This window comes from Podarcis vaucheri (genome assembly GCF_965113315.1).
Source record: "Podarcis vaucheri genome assembly, chromosome: 10".
Taxonomy (NCBI): Eukaryota; Metazoa; Chordata; class Lepidosauria; order Squamata; family Lacertidae; genus Podarcis; species Podarcis vaucheri.
In genome coordinates, this window is record NC_138748.1 from 30,496,042 (window position 1) to 30,513,274 (window position 17,233).

The window sequence follows — 17,233 nt, forward strand, 5'->3', positions numbered from 1 at the left end:
TCTGATCATAGTGCTTAATCTGTGCTTAATCTTAATCTGCTCCATTGCATGCCTTTTGAAAGGCTGAAGCTCCATTGGGCATTGCTATTTATTTAGATAGAAGTCTTGCAGACGTCAGTGGGGCTTCCAGTCTGGCAAATGTGCATAAGAATGCACTCCTACACCTGTGTTCAAAGTAATGTGAAGGCATTTCATGAGAGTAGATACCACACCACTAACTCACAGTCAGTTTGAGTTACATCCAATGTTAGACATACTTAATTCCACTGATTTCAGTGGGTCTATTTTGAGTATGTGACTTAGCCCCATTAGTACTATGTACACTATGTTAGTGTACTATTCCCCTCAAGTCTCAGAGTTCCCTCGGAAGAAGGATTGGTAGTTAAACCATTCTGAAAATTGTAGCTCTGTGATGGGCACAGCAGTCTCTTGACAACTCTTAGCACGCTTAACAAACTACAGCCCCCAGGATTCTTTGGGGAAAACCAAGTGCCTTGGTTGATTATCACTTATTATTTGCATTAAATTTAGTTTGCTGTGATTTCTGAGGATTTCATCAAGGTTATGGATCTTAACCACATCTTCTGAAAGCTCATTCAAAATCAATGGGAGGTCCAGGATATACGTTGAAAAATAGGAGAGTAATATTTATAGATATTAATTTCTGAATGCCTTAAAAAGTTAGAAGATGTTCAGAACACATGAGATGACATGCTTACTATTTAATACTTTCTTTTGCTTAAGGTTTTAATCCCACATTTCCACCACAATGACTTTCAGGTTGGCTTGCAAATTCTCTCGTCTAAACTATTAACTTTAAAACGTTCAAGTAAACAGCTTAAGAACTGGTAAATGACACACAAAATAAGCCAGTAGATTAATTGTTATTTAAAAGGACAAACAAATAAAAACAGTAAAAGCAAAAACAATAGAACTGTATTAATAAAAAATGGTTCTGAAGACTTAAGCTGCAGTCTTGAGAGCTAAGCTTACCTGCATATTTTGTAAGCGGTGTGTCAAGGATGCAGGGTTACCTGAAAATTATAAAAATGCTTTGGAAAAGCAGAACCTCCTCTCCTACCCCATCTTGAAGTCTTTAAACCACACCTCATCCCGATGATTAAAATACACTCCCTAGTAATTTTCTTGTCTGCAATTCATGTATACCTCTCTGAAATACACTTTTTATTGGCTGTTTTGCTGACACTGTGATATACTATTTTGTCATATTCTTGCTGAGGTTGACAAACTGGCGTGATCTGCCGTCATATGGAGCCTCTGCTCTTGGTGCTAAACCATGTTCTCCATTCCCAGAAAGAATATTTGGAGATATCAGTCCCACACTTGTGGTTTTCTTTACTTTCAGTTTTCTGCTGAAGCCGTGATTCCTTCCTACATATAATACAGCTTTTTCTGAGGCTCAGCATAAATTAAATGATGAGTGGGGTTTATTTCTAGCATTTGTCACGTCAGTCAGTTTACTTATTTCTATCCTGCTTTTTTACAATACAGTCGCACTCAGTGTTGCTGCATTTTACAGCAAGTGAAAGCACATCATAGCTAAAGTAAAAACTGCATCCTATCTAAAGCAGGGGCACACATGTGACACTATACTTAGGACTTGCCTGGAGGACAAGTTTGTTAAAAATACCTTGAGTAGAGTGCTGAGGAGGACAAACAACCCAAGCACATAACTCCCATACTTAAAAACTTGTATCGGCTACCAATATGCAACTTCAAGGTTTGTGTATTAATTTATGTATTACTGATTTTGGCCCAAGATCCCTTAAGGACCACCTTATGCTTCTATCCCTGTCCCATCATTGAGGTATTATGGGGAGTTTATGTTAGTGGTTCCCCAGCGCTCAGTCACATGGCTTGTATCCACCAGGACCTGTGCATTCAGTATTGTGGGCCCAATTCTGTGAAACTTCCTCCTGACTGAGATCAGACAGGGAACTTCTCTACTGAACTTCTGGTGCTTGGTGAAGCCTTTAAACATGTCAGCCAACATTTTAAGTAAGGTTTATGACTTCTTGTTAATTGTAATGGAGGGATGTGGGGTTTTTTGTAGCTTCGTTGCATATTGCTTAGAGACTATGGTATCAGCCACTATACAAATAGTTGAAATATTGCTCTAAAGTAGTATTTCAAACAAATCCAGTAACTATTTCATAGCAGCCACTCAATTGCTCAATATTGCTCTAAAGTAGTATTTCAAACAAATCCAGTAACTATTTCATAGCAACCACTCAACATCCATCAATACAATAATTCAAATATAAATGCTAACTCAATAATTAGTAATACTACCAATACAAATAGTGCATAATATAACTGCAACGTTTCAAAGCCATTCATTTCATAACTGCAATATAATTCAGTTCAATAACAACTATCATGGCAAAAATAAATAAAAACCTTATAGGTTTTCTTATCAAGTAAGCAATATGCAAATGTTGTTAAATAAATAAAACATTGCTTCTACAATAATTTCCACAGAGCACAATAAAATATAGAGTGCACAATAGCAGAGTGCAGTACAAATAAATATTCAACACTCCAAATCATGGGGAGTCCAGGGGAGATAACTTTGATAGCTGTATAAACTTAGCTTTAAGCAGCAATTCATAAAAGAAATAAATTCACATTCAAAACGCCTTCCTCTTATCCTCCGCTATTATAATTGGAAGTCTTATATTCTGTACCAAGAGGGAAAAATCATAGTACAAGTGAAGGCCTTGCCTCTCATCTGCAGTACCATACCATTTATCCCTCATTCACACCTTGACCCTTCTCCTTTTCTTATTTTCTTTCACCAGAGGGGCTCAAGAGAAAATCCCCTCCCAGGGGGACTAATTCCAGGTGTCATCTGCAGGTCCTTCCATGTCTTTTTTCAGTGTGCTTTCATGATTATTTGTGCTCATGATGTTATGGGGCAGTTATATGCAATCCTGCTTTCAATTACTTGTAGCACCTGCAGATTTTGGGGCGGACATACTGCTTTGTTCTCAATCAGTGTAAGTCCCCTAACCTCCTGCAGAAATCTTGCAACTTTTTATACCACAAATGTTCCAGTTTGTTTTTTTGTCCTGCTACTGTTGTTTTGTAGTGCAAGAGTGGCCCTCAAGATAGCAACAATTTAGTGGTACTGGGGAAGCATCACAGAACAACTAATAAAACTGATGTCTCAGGGCCCTTTCTGCAGTTGTGTTCTGCAACGTTTCTGGATGCTTCCAGACTACAGTCACACCTTGGTTGTTGAACGCCTTGGTACCCATGCGTTTCGGCTCCCGAACAATCGAAACCAGGAAGTGAGTTTTCCAGTTTTTGAACTTTTTTAGGAAGCCGAATGCCTGATGTGGCTTCTGCTATTGTTTCTGGTGCGCCTGCGCAATCGGAAGCTGCGCCTTGGTTTCCAAATGCTTCGGAAGTTGAACGGACTTCCTGTTCGAAAACCAAGGTACGACTGTATTGGCATTTTGAGGTGTGAATCAATCATATTATGGCAAATTCAGCATGCACGATTAAAGCCAACTTCGAGCTCTTGCACAGCAACCATGCTTCCCCTCAAAACTGTCCCTTTCTGGATAAGGAAAGTGATGAGAAAATGCTTGTGTTGACAGCCTCTTCACGAAAAGCTCCAACAGCCAACGTTGTCTACGCTCCCCTTGTGAAGAAATCGGGTTGAACGCTCAATAAGCGTTTCTGCAAACGTCCATTGGTGAATTGTCCACATGGCTGATGTGGGCCAAGAAGTAGCTGTTAGCACTGCAGGAGTTCAAAGCACGGGGGGGGGGTCGTTGGCGGGTGTAATTACTCGTGCCTGTAGCAAGGGCAGGAAAAAGCAAAGCTCAGCCGCCCACGCAGAAGCTTCTCGCGGTTGCCTCCACGCCCCTGGTCACGGGGCAGCAAAAGAGAGGTTCGCCTTCAACCCTCCAGCAGTTGCACATGCGCGCTAGAAGACAACTAATCGCTCTAGAGGCCTGAGATTGATAGAGACGAGCGAGCTAAAGGATACAGAGATAAGAAGAACACGTGGCGAGCTCGAGGACAAAGAGATAGAAAAAGCTTAGAGTGACAATAGGTTTTTTTTTGTCTAGAGATAGAACTTCCCGGTTGATTTCGATGCCCCCCCCCTCCCGCTTCCCTCCTCCTGGGGCAAAACTGCCGTTCGTATGTGAACTATGCTGATGGGGCAAAGTGAAGAGGGTTAGTGCCTTACGACCAGCCTGGAATTTAATCCACCGGCAATATTTCTGGTTAAAAGCAGGACCGAGGCTAGTTTGAATTTCCGACTGCGGACACAGCAAAGACATGTCCGCTTAATCCTTCCCAGCTCAAATCGGAGTTTTATTTGTATGCAGAGGCCTCGAGCTTCCGCTAGCACGTCGGATTCCCCTCCCCCCCCAAAAAAAATGCATTAATCCTAGGCGGATCCACTCGGAAGGAAGTCCCACTGACTTAAAGGGTCAGTAAGTGGGTGCAGGATTGGTTTCTGTAAGGATACAGCTAAGCACAAAGCTAAGCTCGCTCCTGGATTTGCCCACTGCTTTCTGCGAGCGGCGGGTAGAGAATGCCAGTCCAGTGCCAACCCGCAACCTTGAAAACGTATGAGTCTACCCGCTATCAGTCTATGGTCACTGGTTTCAAGCGCCAAAGCGTCCTTTGCGCGGGGCGGGGAGGGGGGCGCAGTTCTGAGGCGGCCATGGGACTTCCAAGTGCCGCGGCCGCCGCAGCTGCTGTTCTGCGTCTTGGCAGCGCGCGGGTGAGAAAGATGCGGCGGTTCCCCCACCCCCAGAAGGCAGGCGAGGCCCCGGCGGTGCTGAGGTGCGTAGAAAGCCCCGGAGGAGCACCCCTGTGCGGGCTTAGAAGCTCCCGCGGCTCCTTTCCGACGTGCCCGGTTTTCGCGCAAGGTTGAGGTCCTCGCCCCTTCCTGGTTTGTAATGCGTGTAGACGGGCTGAAAGCGCTTGCCCTGCACGGCCTCAAAGTCTTCGGGGTTTGCTGAGTCCTGGCCGGTGGTCTGAAAACACGAAACGTGACAATTGTGCTTGGAGGGGAGACCACCAGGGAGCCTGCCATGTAAACAGCCTTGGGTTCCAGGATGGAGAATGCAAAATAAAAGCATTAAATACATAGCCACGCCACATTTTTAGTTGTCACACAAGAGTAGGTGGGCGATTGTTTGTTTCGCTACCTTTCTATCCCAACTTTTCCTCCAAGGGTTGGACTAGATTGCCTTTGGAGGTCTCCTCCAACTCTACGGTTCTGTGATTGCCACCTTTTTCTCAAAGGAGCTCAAGGTGGCCTGCATACTTTTCCTCAGTGCTGTTTTTCTAGAAAAAGAGTTCCAGAGTTCACCGTGAATTTCTCCCTTGTTCTCTTAGAATGGCAATGGTGCCCACCTGAGAGGTGCTGGAGTTGAGACAGGTTTGGTTGAGTATGAGTGACTGGCCCAATGTCACCCTGTGAGCTTTGGAGATTTGAGCTGTGGACTCCCCGGACTTATTCTTGCACTCTAACCACTACACCACACTGCCTTTCACTGCACCACACTGGCTCCAGAGCCAGAAAAGGAGGACAAGAGAGACAGGTAAAGAAGGTCATCTCAGGCTCCTCCAGGCAGATTCTCCTCCACCCCCACGCCTGTATAGGGCTAGGAACCACATACTGTCCCACGGGAGCAGTGTTTCTGAATTGTTAAGTGTTGGATACTTCCTTATTGTGAATTTATATAATGCATTTTCATTTTACTCGTGAGATCCCTTGGAAGGATTTGTACCCCAAAAGGTGGGGTGCAAATCAATGCAATAAATCAACACAAAGTGTGGGGTATACTCCATGTTTATGCCACAATAATCTGATTAAAGTGACACTAGATTTGTGGTTTGAAACTGCTAGCTGTTATGGTTCTCAGCATACAAAGAGACAGTGGCAGTGATGGGGCACCGTTGGCCCAACAGGGGTTCTAATCTGGCCCATAATGTTGTTTCCCTAAGCCATGCAACACCTACCATCATACAAGACATCATGAAGCAAGACACAGTTGTTGAGTAACAATCAGAGCTTTAAAATATGCTCCTGGTTATTCCTTGGCAGGCGGGGCTTGTATTTAATACCTTTCAAATGTAAGCCCCACTGGGATTGGTTCCCCAGCTGCCAGTTGTAGTTCCTGAGGGGAGCCAATCCCTGCTGAAAGTAGAGCTCAAATTCAGCATTGATCAGCTGATTGGTAGTGACTTCAAGCCATGCTAGCATCAGCTGGGCTCTTCCTTTGCAATGTGTTTTGCAGTCAAGGTGAGCTGCAAAGGGGAAACGGGTCACCTGATGTCATGGTGACACCAGGTGATGGACAGGTGGTTGGCTGGCAGTGGGGGAATTAAGGTTCTAGCCTTCCATTCTGGAAAGGTTCTTCTGCTCTGGATTATGTGAATAAGGCTATATTCTACCTTTGCTACTAGAGGCAATATGCCTCTGAATACCAGATGCTGGGAATCACAAGTGGAGAGAGTGCTTGTGGCCTTCATTCCCAAGGACACTTGGTTTACTACCATGAGAACATGATGCTGGACTAGATGGGTCTTTGGCTTCATGTACATTCTAGCCATGTGATAGAGAATAGTCTGTCCAGGTAAGAAAGAGGCATGAACACAATTCAGGGGCACATTCTAAGCAATTAATTGATTAGGCATTCCAGTCCTAGTTACATGGGTCTGTAGTATGTTATAAAGGTACTAACCTTCTGATCCTGTTCCTTTTAATGTCTGTGGACGTTATATACGGAACAGTGTCTCCTTCAGCTTGTTCTTTGAAAAGGCAGTCCAGCACCCCTCCTTGAATAAGTGCTCTAGCCCTCCATTCCCTTGTACAGTGATACCTCGGGTTACAGACGCTTCAGGTTACAGACTCTGCTAACCCAGAAATAGTACCTCGGGTTAAGAACTTTGCTTCAGGATGAGAAAAGAAATTGTGCGGTGGTGGCGTGGCGGCAGCAGGAGGCCCCATTAGCTAAAGTGGTACCTCGGGTTAAGAACAGTTTCAGGTTAAGAACAGACCTCCAGAATGAATTAAGTTCTTATCCCGAGGTACCACTGTACTGTTGCTTGGATGTCTGTAGTGCGCAAAGAGGAACAGAGCAAATAAGCCAATCAAATATAGTGATACTCTGATCCCAAAATATTTGGATGTTTGGGATGTGCTACTAGAGCATGAGAGGATAGGTTGCTAGACTACCAACCTAAGAAGAATGCAGCAGAAAGGGCTAAACTCCGTATGAGGGCTGGAGAGTGAATTAACTTATATGCCCCACTTTATCCATTTTTAGTGCCAATGCATGAGTGTGTTCACTCTATACAACTTCTCTTGCAAGTATGCTCTGTTCCAATGATACTGTGTTTTTTGAACAATGGATATCATATGCTTTGCATTTTCCAAGAATGGAACATCCTCCAGATAAGGAAAGTGCAGGCATTGTGATTCCCGCGTCGACTGGTGTGTACAAGCTCCAGTCACCTGTTTGGATATTTTATGTGAGAGTATTCGCAAAATAGTGTTGTTCTCATGCCTACCATGTCAATCTTGCAAACTTCTCATTAATACTTTTTCATCTACTGTGTAACACTGTTGTGCATTCAGTGAAGAAGCACTGGTTTGGTTTTGTTTTTTAAAAAGAAGAGAAGCAGGTCATTGCCTTTCCTTTATTTTAAAGCTCTACCCCACGGGTGTCAAACACAAGGCCCGCGGGCCGAATCCGGCCCGCCAGACCTCGTCATGTGGCCCGTGTAGCTGCCGCCGGCCGCCAGCCTTCACCTTTTATTCTTGCTTTTTTTTCTTTCTTTTCTTTTGACACAAGAAAGTCGCCTCTTCAGCGCATGCGCGGCAGCCTACAAGCCAGAGAACGTCTGCCCTCTAGCGGCGCCGGCCGTTCTACACAGGAAACCTCCACTTTACATGCATTCAGGAAACCTCCACTTGTTTTTATATTGAGCGCATGCCATCCTGTGATGTGACAGATCCAACGGCTGCCTGAACCCTTCTCTCCTGTAGTATAAGTCCTACAGATACAACCGGCCCTTTGAGGGTGACCAAACTGCTGATGCGGCCCCCGATGAATTTGAGTTAGACACCCCTGCTCTACCCCATATCCTAATCTATTATCTGGGTACAAAATAGCATGTTATTGGCATTTGACTGCATTTCTAGTAGCTTTGCACAGAAGAGGAAAATGGAGTTTAAGTTGTTGGGTATACTGTTGCCTGATCATGCTGCAACTCTCTCTCTCCATACGCTTATTGAGTAGCTGTTGGAAGCCTATGCTATGGAAAAAATATAATATCTCCTGGCTCCTTACATTGACTCTTCTTCAAAATTCTTCTGCTTGCAGCAGAAGTTGCCTTGTTAACTAAGGGCATGTGAATTGTTCATTAGTTAGGCCTGTAGGATTCTGTGCAGCAGGCCTTCACATGCAGATTTATTTGTATTTATTGGATTTATTTGTATGTATTGGATGAGCCTCCATGAGCTCAAACAAAATGTTAGGCATGCATGCTCTTTCCTTTGTTCTACCCCTGCGTAACTGGGAAGCTTTGCGTTTCAAAGAATTTTGGCTTACCATTGAATTTGAAATGGGAACCCAGGTATATAACCAACAATGGGTACTTGACAAAGAAGCCAGCTTCAAACTGGCTTATGAAGCTGGCTGATATAACTATAGCTTCTTCTGCCTTTATTGAATGTGGAAGCTACCTTTCCCCACATTGTTTAATTTGCACACTTTTTAAAAAAACAATTATCTGAAAGCTTGTTCTTGTTTCTTCTATACACAGGTGATCAGCCTTGGACTTTCCATGATATTGTTTTCTTGGGACGACTCCAACAAAGATTATTTCAAAATGATGACAAATATTATCATACTGAGTGTACTTATTTGCATTTCTTTATCTTTTTGGATTGTGTCTATGACTGCAAGCACGTATTATGGTAAAGTCTAGATTACTACTAATGCATGATACATTTTATTTTACAACACTCATACACAGTCTTTTATTAAACGTGGCTTCTAATCCTAATATTTTCTTAATGTTTCATTTTCAAAGAATACAAGCAAATTCAGTTGTTGCCTAACACATATTTACATAACTAAAAATAACTTCATGTGACTGTTAGATAAGAAATGCATATTTACATGTAAAATTAAGAGTGTAAAAGTTCCTTCCAATTGATGCTTCACAGGGTGTTGCTCTGAAGGGCTCCCCAATGTTGGCAAGGAATTCTGTGGGAGAGGAGCATAAAAACTCACAGCTACTTATTCAGCCTTCATCCTAACCCATATTTGTGCAGAAAGAAAAGCCTATAGAAAACTCAGTCCAGTCGTGTACATAAGGAAACAAGAGACGATAATAACACGTGTAGTAAAAGAATGCTAAAGAATGTAGAAAGACATATTGCTATTCTGACATAGTGCTGTTTTTAAACTACTCTATAGGTACTTTGCGGCCTATTTCTCCATGGCGTTGGCTTGTTTCAATCTTAATTCCCCTGATAATAGCTTCACGAGGATTTAAGAAAAAAAGTCTTGATCATAGTGGAGCAATAGGAGGTATGTTCTTCTGCCTTAAGTTTGGTTGTGCTTACATATAGTTTTAGAAATTTCCTGATTCCCTCCTCCCTCCACCTTTCAGTGGAATGTTCCGTATTGCCATTCATAATTTTGGCTTTAATATTCTTGTGCTACTTCATCTTACTTTTTTGTATGAGCTATTTTGCAAATGATGTAGTGTCTCTACCACATTCTGAAGTTATTTCCATTGCAGGGAAGATTCATTCACAAAACAATATAAATGTCGTCCAATTGACTTAAAGCAACCACAACCTTGCTAATGTAAACGGTATATTTATTGCCCACAATGGACTAGGTGTGGTGTATAACATTGATGAGGTGTGGTTGCCAAGGAGAATACTTGCCGATTATATCAGCTGGAAAAGATGGTGATGGGGAGAGGCTTATGAGCCCGGCCTTGGCTGGGGAGGGCGGGGTATAAATAAAAAAAAATATTATTATTATTATTATTATTATTATTATTATTATTATTATTATTGTTATTATTATGTTCATTGATTCACTCCCAATAGGGAATCAGCACCTGTAGTCCTGTGCTTATTTATAATAATTTCATCTAGCAGAAGCTAAAACTGTCTATTTTATTATCCTCCAAGATTTCTGAAGGGAGTAGGTATGAATGGGATCTAATTTATTGACCTGTTGTGCCAATTCAGCATTTATTATGCAAGTGGAAAAATGAAAATTGCAATACTGAGGCAAGAAAAAATACATTTGATAGATATGACATGCATGAAGACTTGTGAAGATCAAAACTGAAAGGAAATTTAATGCAGGTGTTGGTTTGGCAGAGGGAGGCTCATGTGACCAGTATGTTCAGTGCCAGAAAGGGAAGGGAAATGAGAATAAAGAATGGAAATGAACAGTTGGAAGAAAGGCCACGAACAGAACTTTACTATTTTAAAAAATGCAAAAAGTGCTATATTTGGGGAAATTCCTGCTGCTGCCCAAAGATGATGAAGTAGTTATGGACTTATGTACTAAAAGTGAGCTCAGGTTTATTATCTGTGTAACCTAAACAAGGCTATTGAAAAACAAGAGGAAGATACCGTATTTTTTGCTCTATAAGACTCACCTTTTCCCTCCTAAAAAGTAAGGGGAAATGTGTGTGCGTCTTATGGAGCGAATGCAGGCTGCGCAGCTATCCCAGAAGTCAGAACAGCAAGAGGGATCTCTGCTTTCACTGCGCAGCAATCCCTCTTGCTGTTCTGGCTTCTGAGATTCAGAATATTTTTTTTCTTGTTTTCCTCCTCCAAAAACTAGGTGCGTCTTGTGGTCTGGTGCGTCTTATAGAGCGAAAAATACGGTACTTCAGAGAGTTGCAGAAATAGAAAGCAAAGGGGCAATTCCTCACCCCACTCCTAAAGCAAGTTCAGTGGCAGCAGGAGGGGAAATGGAATGGAGTAATCTATCATGACTGGCTAGAATACGGGAAATGCACGGGCCACATTGCAACAGTTTGTTGCAATCTTCACTTGTATGTTAGGAATTTTATTTTATAGCCCATTTTCTTATCTCACCAATTGCATAGGTAAACAGAAGATGCAATATCGTTGGGATTTTCTGCTGCTTTAATCTTTAGACCGAACAATATTATCTTTACATTGTCATCATAGTCTAGGCTGGTTTTGAACTAATTTTCCCAGAGTACATAACTTGTGACACCATCTCTTCCCTCTTTTAGGTTTAGTAGTTGGATTTATCCTCACTGTGGCAAATTACAGCTTTTTCGCTGCCATGTTCATGTTTTTTATTACTTCCTCCAAACTCACAAGGTGGAAAGGAGAAATAAAGAAGCAAATAGATTCTGAATACAAAGAAGGTGAGAATTAAACATCAATTTTAAAGCCAGTTGATTACAAAAAAATGCGTTTTGACTTTTAATTAAGGTGATAAACAGACTATGCACTGTAATTTATTTTTCGCCTCCCTCTTCTTTCTGGTGGGTGACTTGCAAGTACCTGAACGAAGTACTTTGCACTAGTAATGATCTTTACTTCTAGTTACGAAGGAAAACCACAATGATTGAAATGTAAAACACTTTACAGTCTAGCTTTTATTCTTTTTCTGTGTGCTTTCAAGGATATTGCATATTAAAATTCCTCTTAAGAGCTTGTGTCTTCCCTTTCTGTACATAGGTGGGCAGAGAACTTGGGTACAAGTATTCTGCAATGGTGGTGTACCTGCAGAATTGGCTCTGCTATACATGATTGAAAGTGGTCCAGGCGAAATTCCTATAGACTTTTCCAAACAATATACAGCATCCTGGATGTGCCTGTCACTACTGGGTGCTTTAGCTTGCTGTGCTGGAGACACGTGGGCTTCAGAGATTGGCACTGTCATGAGTAGTGAACCCCGATTGATAACAACCTGGGAAAAAGTTCCAGTAGGTAAGGAAATTTCTGCTTTTGTTTTTTTTAAATAGTACCATAGTTTAAGGATGAATGGTTTGTGTGCAGCCTGCTAAATTCATTTTTGTGGCCTGGGAAACCTTGGAGGTGTATTTTTAATAGAGCTTACGTAGCCTTAAATTAGGCCTGAAAAGGCTGCTTTGTGCTAGCTCATTTGTAGCTTGGCCCTTTGTTATCATATTCTTCTACATTTGATTCAGTGACAACTGAGTGTAACTGGCCAAACTGTCCAAAAATGATAAGAGTTATGGCATCTTGTGAGTCATTCTGTCCCATTTGGGCATGATTTTATGCAACCTGTTGCAGAAAAACCCATTAATCTTTTATCAGAACCTTACTAGAAATACTACTGTATTCAAAATTCATCTCTGTCTTCTAGGACTGGGAAATATTTTGAATTTTTATAGAAAAGCACAGAAGCTTATGTCATATTCCAAAAGTGAATAATGTCCTTCGTTAAGCTTGACTGGAACTTACTGTGTATGCATATATTATATATTCTAGAGTGGTTTGATTTGAAAAATTCTGCTTTTGAAAATGTCAGTAGCCAGTTAGTTGAGATTACAGTTGAGGGAGGTGCTGGTCCAGTAGTTCAGTCACACAGACAGTAATGTTGACATCAGTATTGATTTCTTCCTCTCTAAAGAAAGTTGCTTAACTTTTTCATTCAAAAGGCCATGCTTTGAATGGAGAGAGCCCTGTTGTCTACTCCATCTAGCCTGATACTTTCCTTTGTGTTCAAAATTGTAATAGATCTGCCCTAAATTTTGGTAGTTATATTTTAGTTACCCTTATTTCGTCAGACAAATTGTCCATGTTTGGATTCTTTAAGGTAACAATACTTAACGTGTCATCAGAATAAATGCTGGGACAAACATGACATTCTAGGTTTCATAATGATAGCAAGAGATCAGGAGCAGGTTTGCATGCTTCCTCCTCCCCTCATGTGAATTCAATCCTTCCTTTTGCAGTGATGACCAGGGTTGGCGTTTAACCAGAGTTAGGAAGCTGACACTGACCACAGTTAGTGCCAACATTGGTGGTGATGTAATGCCACATTCAAGTTAATGCTAACAAGGAAAAGGAGAGAAGAATTTACGGGGAGAGATATTGCAAGCCTGTGACCAGTTCCCAGTCTCTTAATGCTCTCAACTAAAAAAACCCCCCAATGGTTGTGTTTGCACTCAATAGTTTGTTTGCTGACGACTTTAAGAAGTGTAATTTAAACAGATTGTAGAACATTGTGGTTCCCCTTGTTTCTATAACACTGGGAACACTGCTGCAAAAAGCGTATAAGATAAATTGTATCTAATTCAGTTTTATTTATTTATTTTAAGCATAAGGGGAGATTTCTCCTCATAGTCCAAAAGTGTGTAACAAATCTACCATTAGTTTTTGTAGTCTTCATTAAATGTATGTTCTAACAAGTTTAGAATGCCAGTTACGTTGGGTTTTTAATTTTGTTTTTAGGTACCAATGGTGGCATTACTTTAGTGGGCCTAATCTCAAGTTTGCTTGGTGGCACATCAGTAGGTGTAGCTTACTTCATTTCCCAGTTGATGTTTGTGAATGACCTGGATATATCTGCTCCACAATGGCCCATTATTGTGTTTGGTGGAATGGCTGGTTTACTGGGATCCATTACTGATTCTTATTTAGGAGCAACGATGCAATACAGCGGTAAGGTCCCCCCAAAATAAATAAATAAATTGTTTTGAGATTTGTATGAAAGTGATGTAATCTCCCTTTTGGGTGGGTATGGCTCTTGGCTTACTTCAAAGCATGTCATCGTTTGCATTGACTTCAACTATTTCTTATTACTTGGCATACTTTGAGAATCTTGTTCTGTGTGCATTTATTTTGTCTCATCCCTGCAGCTTCGAGTTGAATTTAGATCATGTAACGATAGAACTGGAAAAATTGCCATTCCACAAATAAGCAGTGGAAATATTAAATATTGTGGGGAATTGTATTCTGTAAACCTTTGTTGACTTGGCAGAGGGGAATGGAAATGTTAACAACCAAACTGCATAGCCAGAAGGAACATGTTCCACTCACTCCAAGACATGATGCTTGAATCCTAAAAAGAGTAACATCTTGTTTGTTTGAAGCAGAATGACCTAAGAACCAATTTGTGCCATTGAGATAAATAGGGACAAGAAATTGCGTGCAGGGTTGCAGTCTTAAGTTGTGTATAAATGTTCACAAATAGTTCTAATCTATGGGTGTTGGTAGATGTTCATTTGATGACACCCATGCTAGTTATTGGGTGAAAAGGACTTCTCCATCCAATTGTTTTCTATATTGTATTTCATTCTTCAGGTTTAGACACAAGTACTGGAATGGTTGTCAATCATCAGACGAAAGATGCAAAACACATATCTGGAAAACCTATCCTAGATAACAATGCGGTGAATCTCTTCTCCTCCGTAGTCATTGCTTTGTTGTTGCCGGGAGCAGCATGGGGATTTTGGCCAAGAGGCTGAAGTGAAAGCATTGACTCCCATATATTTTATAAAAACAAGCTATGACCTAAAGGAGTCTATACAATGCACTCTGGACTGGAATCTGTTTTCCTACAACTGCTACACAGGCCACAAGGAATCATCAGGCTATTGAAGCTACACTTCTGTAGCAGCTGCTGTTACTGTAGGAAAAGTAGACTGCAAAGAGGCAGTATTGATTTGACATCGCTTTGGTAATGGAATACAGTTCTGCCTGAAGTTTCTTCACCTGCTGCTTACAAGGTTGTATGCTTGATCTCAATTCATTCTCTACCATCTAGTAATTTATTGAAGGAAATGAGAAACTAAGGTGTTAACCTGTCACTGAGTACAGCTGTGTTCACAATCAAAGCAATGGACTTAAACATTATACATCTCCTAACTTCTTATTATGTTGTAGGATGTGGAAAACACTTTGGAGGTGGTTTTCTCTGTGCACCATCAAAAGGTGTTGAGGCAGTTAGGACATAAATGTTAGAATGACTTCATAAGATCAAAACCTTTTTCTTTCTTTCTTTTAGAAAGAACAACAAAAACCAGCCTTTGAAAGAATCTGTGTTGTTTCTCTTAGAACTAAAATGTGATTGTTCTAATAACAATAATTGGTGTCTAAAGTTTAAAAATTGGCAGAATATTTGATTTGGCCCATATCTTTAGCTATTCTTATTAGCTATGGTTTTACCCGAGCATATTGAACAAACAGCATTCTTTACATTCATTTCATTTACTTCTGTGTTTCATGTTGTATGTTTTGCTTTTTAAACCTGAAGAAGGTGGCAGCCTGCAGATTCACTTTAGTCATCAATAAATGCAGGTTTCTTTTCTTGACCATGCAAGTTGCACAATACGGAACTGGATTTCTGAGCTTTCAGAAACCTCATCTTTACACAGAAAGAGTAAACGAACTGTGGTAAAAGTTGTACTTCTGTATAACTAAATGCAACTCTTCTCAGGATGTGAAATTTCTCTTGTGCTAATGAAAACCTTTCAGGTAGTATGATTGTAAAATAGGCTCCAATATACTTTTGATTTATCTAGTTTGTTTGCAAACAGATGTGTTTTCTGTACTCTTATATTTGTTGTTTTACAGCAGTTTTATATTGGTCAGAGATGCTAACACTTTCAATCTGGTATATAATACTTAAGAAAATCTGTAGGATGTTATTGTTATGACCCACAAACTACTTTTAAGACTGTATCCATTCAGAGTTGTCAATATTTTCAAGTTGGTAGTTACAAATTTAACTTGTCAATGGGATCATGATCTTGTAAGGTAAAATAGGGGTCATGGCCTTACAAGGCAGATCACAAGAATATTTCAAAAGTTGGACAGCAAAATACTGGATGCCTTGAACTTCACTCGTTCACACAGTAATCAGACATTTGACTTTGTGAACATTCATTATAGAAAGATTTTTATAGTGTAGGTAGGATTACACTGGGCACAATAAAGTGAATATAACACCTCAAAGCAGCATGTAAATTGCACTAATGTTACAGAACCATTGTGAAAAGTTTGTGCTTTATGAGAACATGGAAAAGGTATAAAAAGAGGAGACAGCAAAGGGAGGCAAAAAGTGGTACCTTAGATGAAAACATTTATTGTATTTTATAGTAGAATGCATCAACAAAAGTCCACTTTAGAAAATATCTGTGCTGTTTTTGTTATTGCCACAAGATAGTTCTAATACTGCAACATAATTGATGTCTAAAGTTTGTGGGAAGATGGCAAGATATAAAAAGGGGGGTTTAAAAGTTGGAACTTAGAATAAGGCAAGAAGAAATTGATGGAACTGGAAAAAGAGCTGGCAGAGAAAAGCTCTCTCTGATGATGAACACATTCTAGCCATCATCAGAAGAGTGAGAACACAGGAAAGTGTGAGCAAGTTGTAAAGGAAAGGGGTGTGGAGAGAGAGAGAGGATAAGTGGGCTGAGATTTAACACTTTGAATGATTTTCTTTTTTTCTTTTTTTACGTAAGAGGGAACATACATTTTAATATTCTTTGCCTCAGGGCTCTTCTTTTGAGATCTATAGGGCTATTTGTATTGAAAGTGCATATAGCAGTAATTTCTTTTCCAGATGAGAGCTTGTTTTATTAAATTATACCCATTTGAATAAATCTGACTTAAAAATGAAATCCGTTTTTTGTTTTTATTGTTTAGCCATTACAACAACTTTAGAAAAATAATTAAAACCAACCTGAAGACAAATTGCTTTGAGAACACTCAGACATTATTATATAACAGCATCAGTTACTTTTATCCTAATAAATGTTTCTGCCTTAGCTAGCACCAGGTGTTTTTTTTAAAGGCAGCTCTTCATTATCCTGAAATTATTATTGGAAAGCAAAGCAAATCTATCTTCTGAAGGATGGATAATTGTGATACACATTTTAAAGTCTGTAAAATATTTTTCTCTTGCACTCTGCATCTGTGTACAGTCAAAATAAATAGTGGGAAATATCTATACAAAAATCAGTCCAGGTTTGTACATGTCATATATAGTGAGCTTTAAGCTGTTCTGTCACGTGCATTATGAATTCAGTATTATAACATTTTTTGTATGCATGTCTTCATGGAAAGAATACCACAACGTTACACTGGAATGCACCTCAGTCTGGGTAAAGACATGCGGAGGACACAACAGTTCTGTTAGTTTGCTGCAGAAGATGGCTGCCCCCAGTACTGATTGGCAAG

At 40.4% G+C, this 17,233-nt stretch overlaps 1 protein-coding gene and 1 long non-coding RNA gene across 6 annotated transcripts in view; one reads left to right on the forward strand and one right to left on the reverse strand.

The window, feature by feature from the left end:
• Positions 1-16,674, forward strand: part of TMEM19 (transmembrane protein 19) — a 29,940-nt gene extending 13,266 nt beyond the window's left edge. For 2 of the 5 annotated variants that reach the window (XM_082241134.1, XM_082241135.1), the window contains 6 exons: positions 8,827-8,980; positions 9,486-9,599; positions 11,305-11,442; positions 11,759-12,010; positions 13,502-13,711; positions 14,354-16,674. In XM_082241134.1, coding sequence (XP_082097260.1) covers positions 8,848-8,980; positions 9,486-9,599; positions 11,305-11,442; positions 11,759-12,010; positions 13,502-13,711; positions 14,354-14,517 — 1,011 coding nt within the window. In that variant the 5' untranslated portion in view covers positions 8,827-8,847 and the 3' untranslated portion in view covers positions 14,518-16,674. Of the gene's footprint in view, positions 1-4,678; positions 4,831-5,429; positions 5,595-8,826; positions 8,981-9,485; positions 9,600-11,304; positions 11,443-11,758; positions 12,011-13,501; positions 13,712-14,353 lie in introns of those variants that run through there. The other 3 variants (XM_082241133.1, XM_082241136.1, XM_082241132.1) reach the window with 3 other exon arrangements.
• On the reverse strand, positions 3,079-4,607 carry LOC309542388. The gene is made up of 2 exons (XR_014224228.1): positions 4,511-4,607; positions 3,079-4,071 (listed from the first exon to the last, which is right to left on the reverse strand). It is a non-coding gene; the product is annotated as an uncharacterized lncRNA (long non-coding RNA).
• Positions 16,675-17,233: the final 559 nt, after the last annotated feature.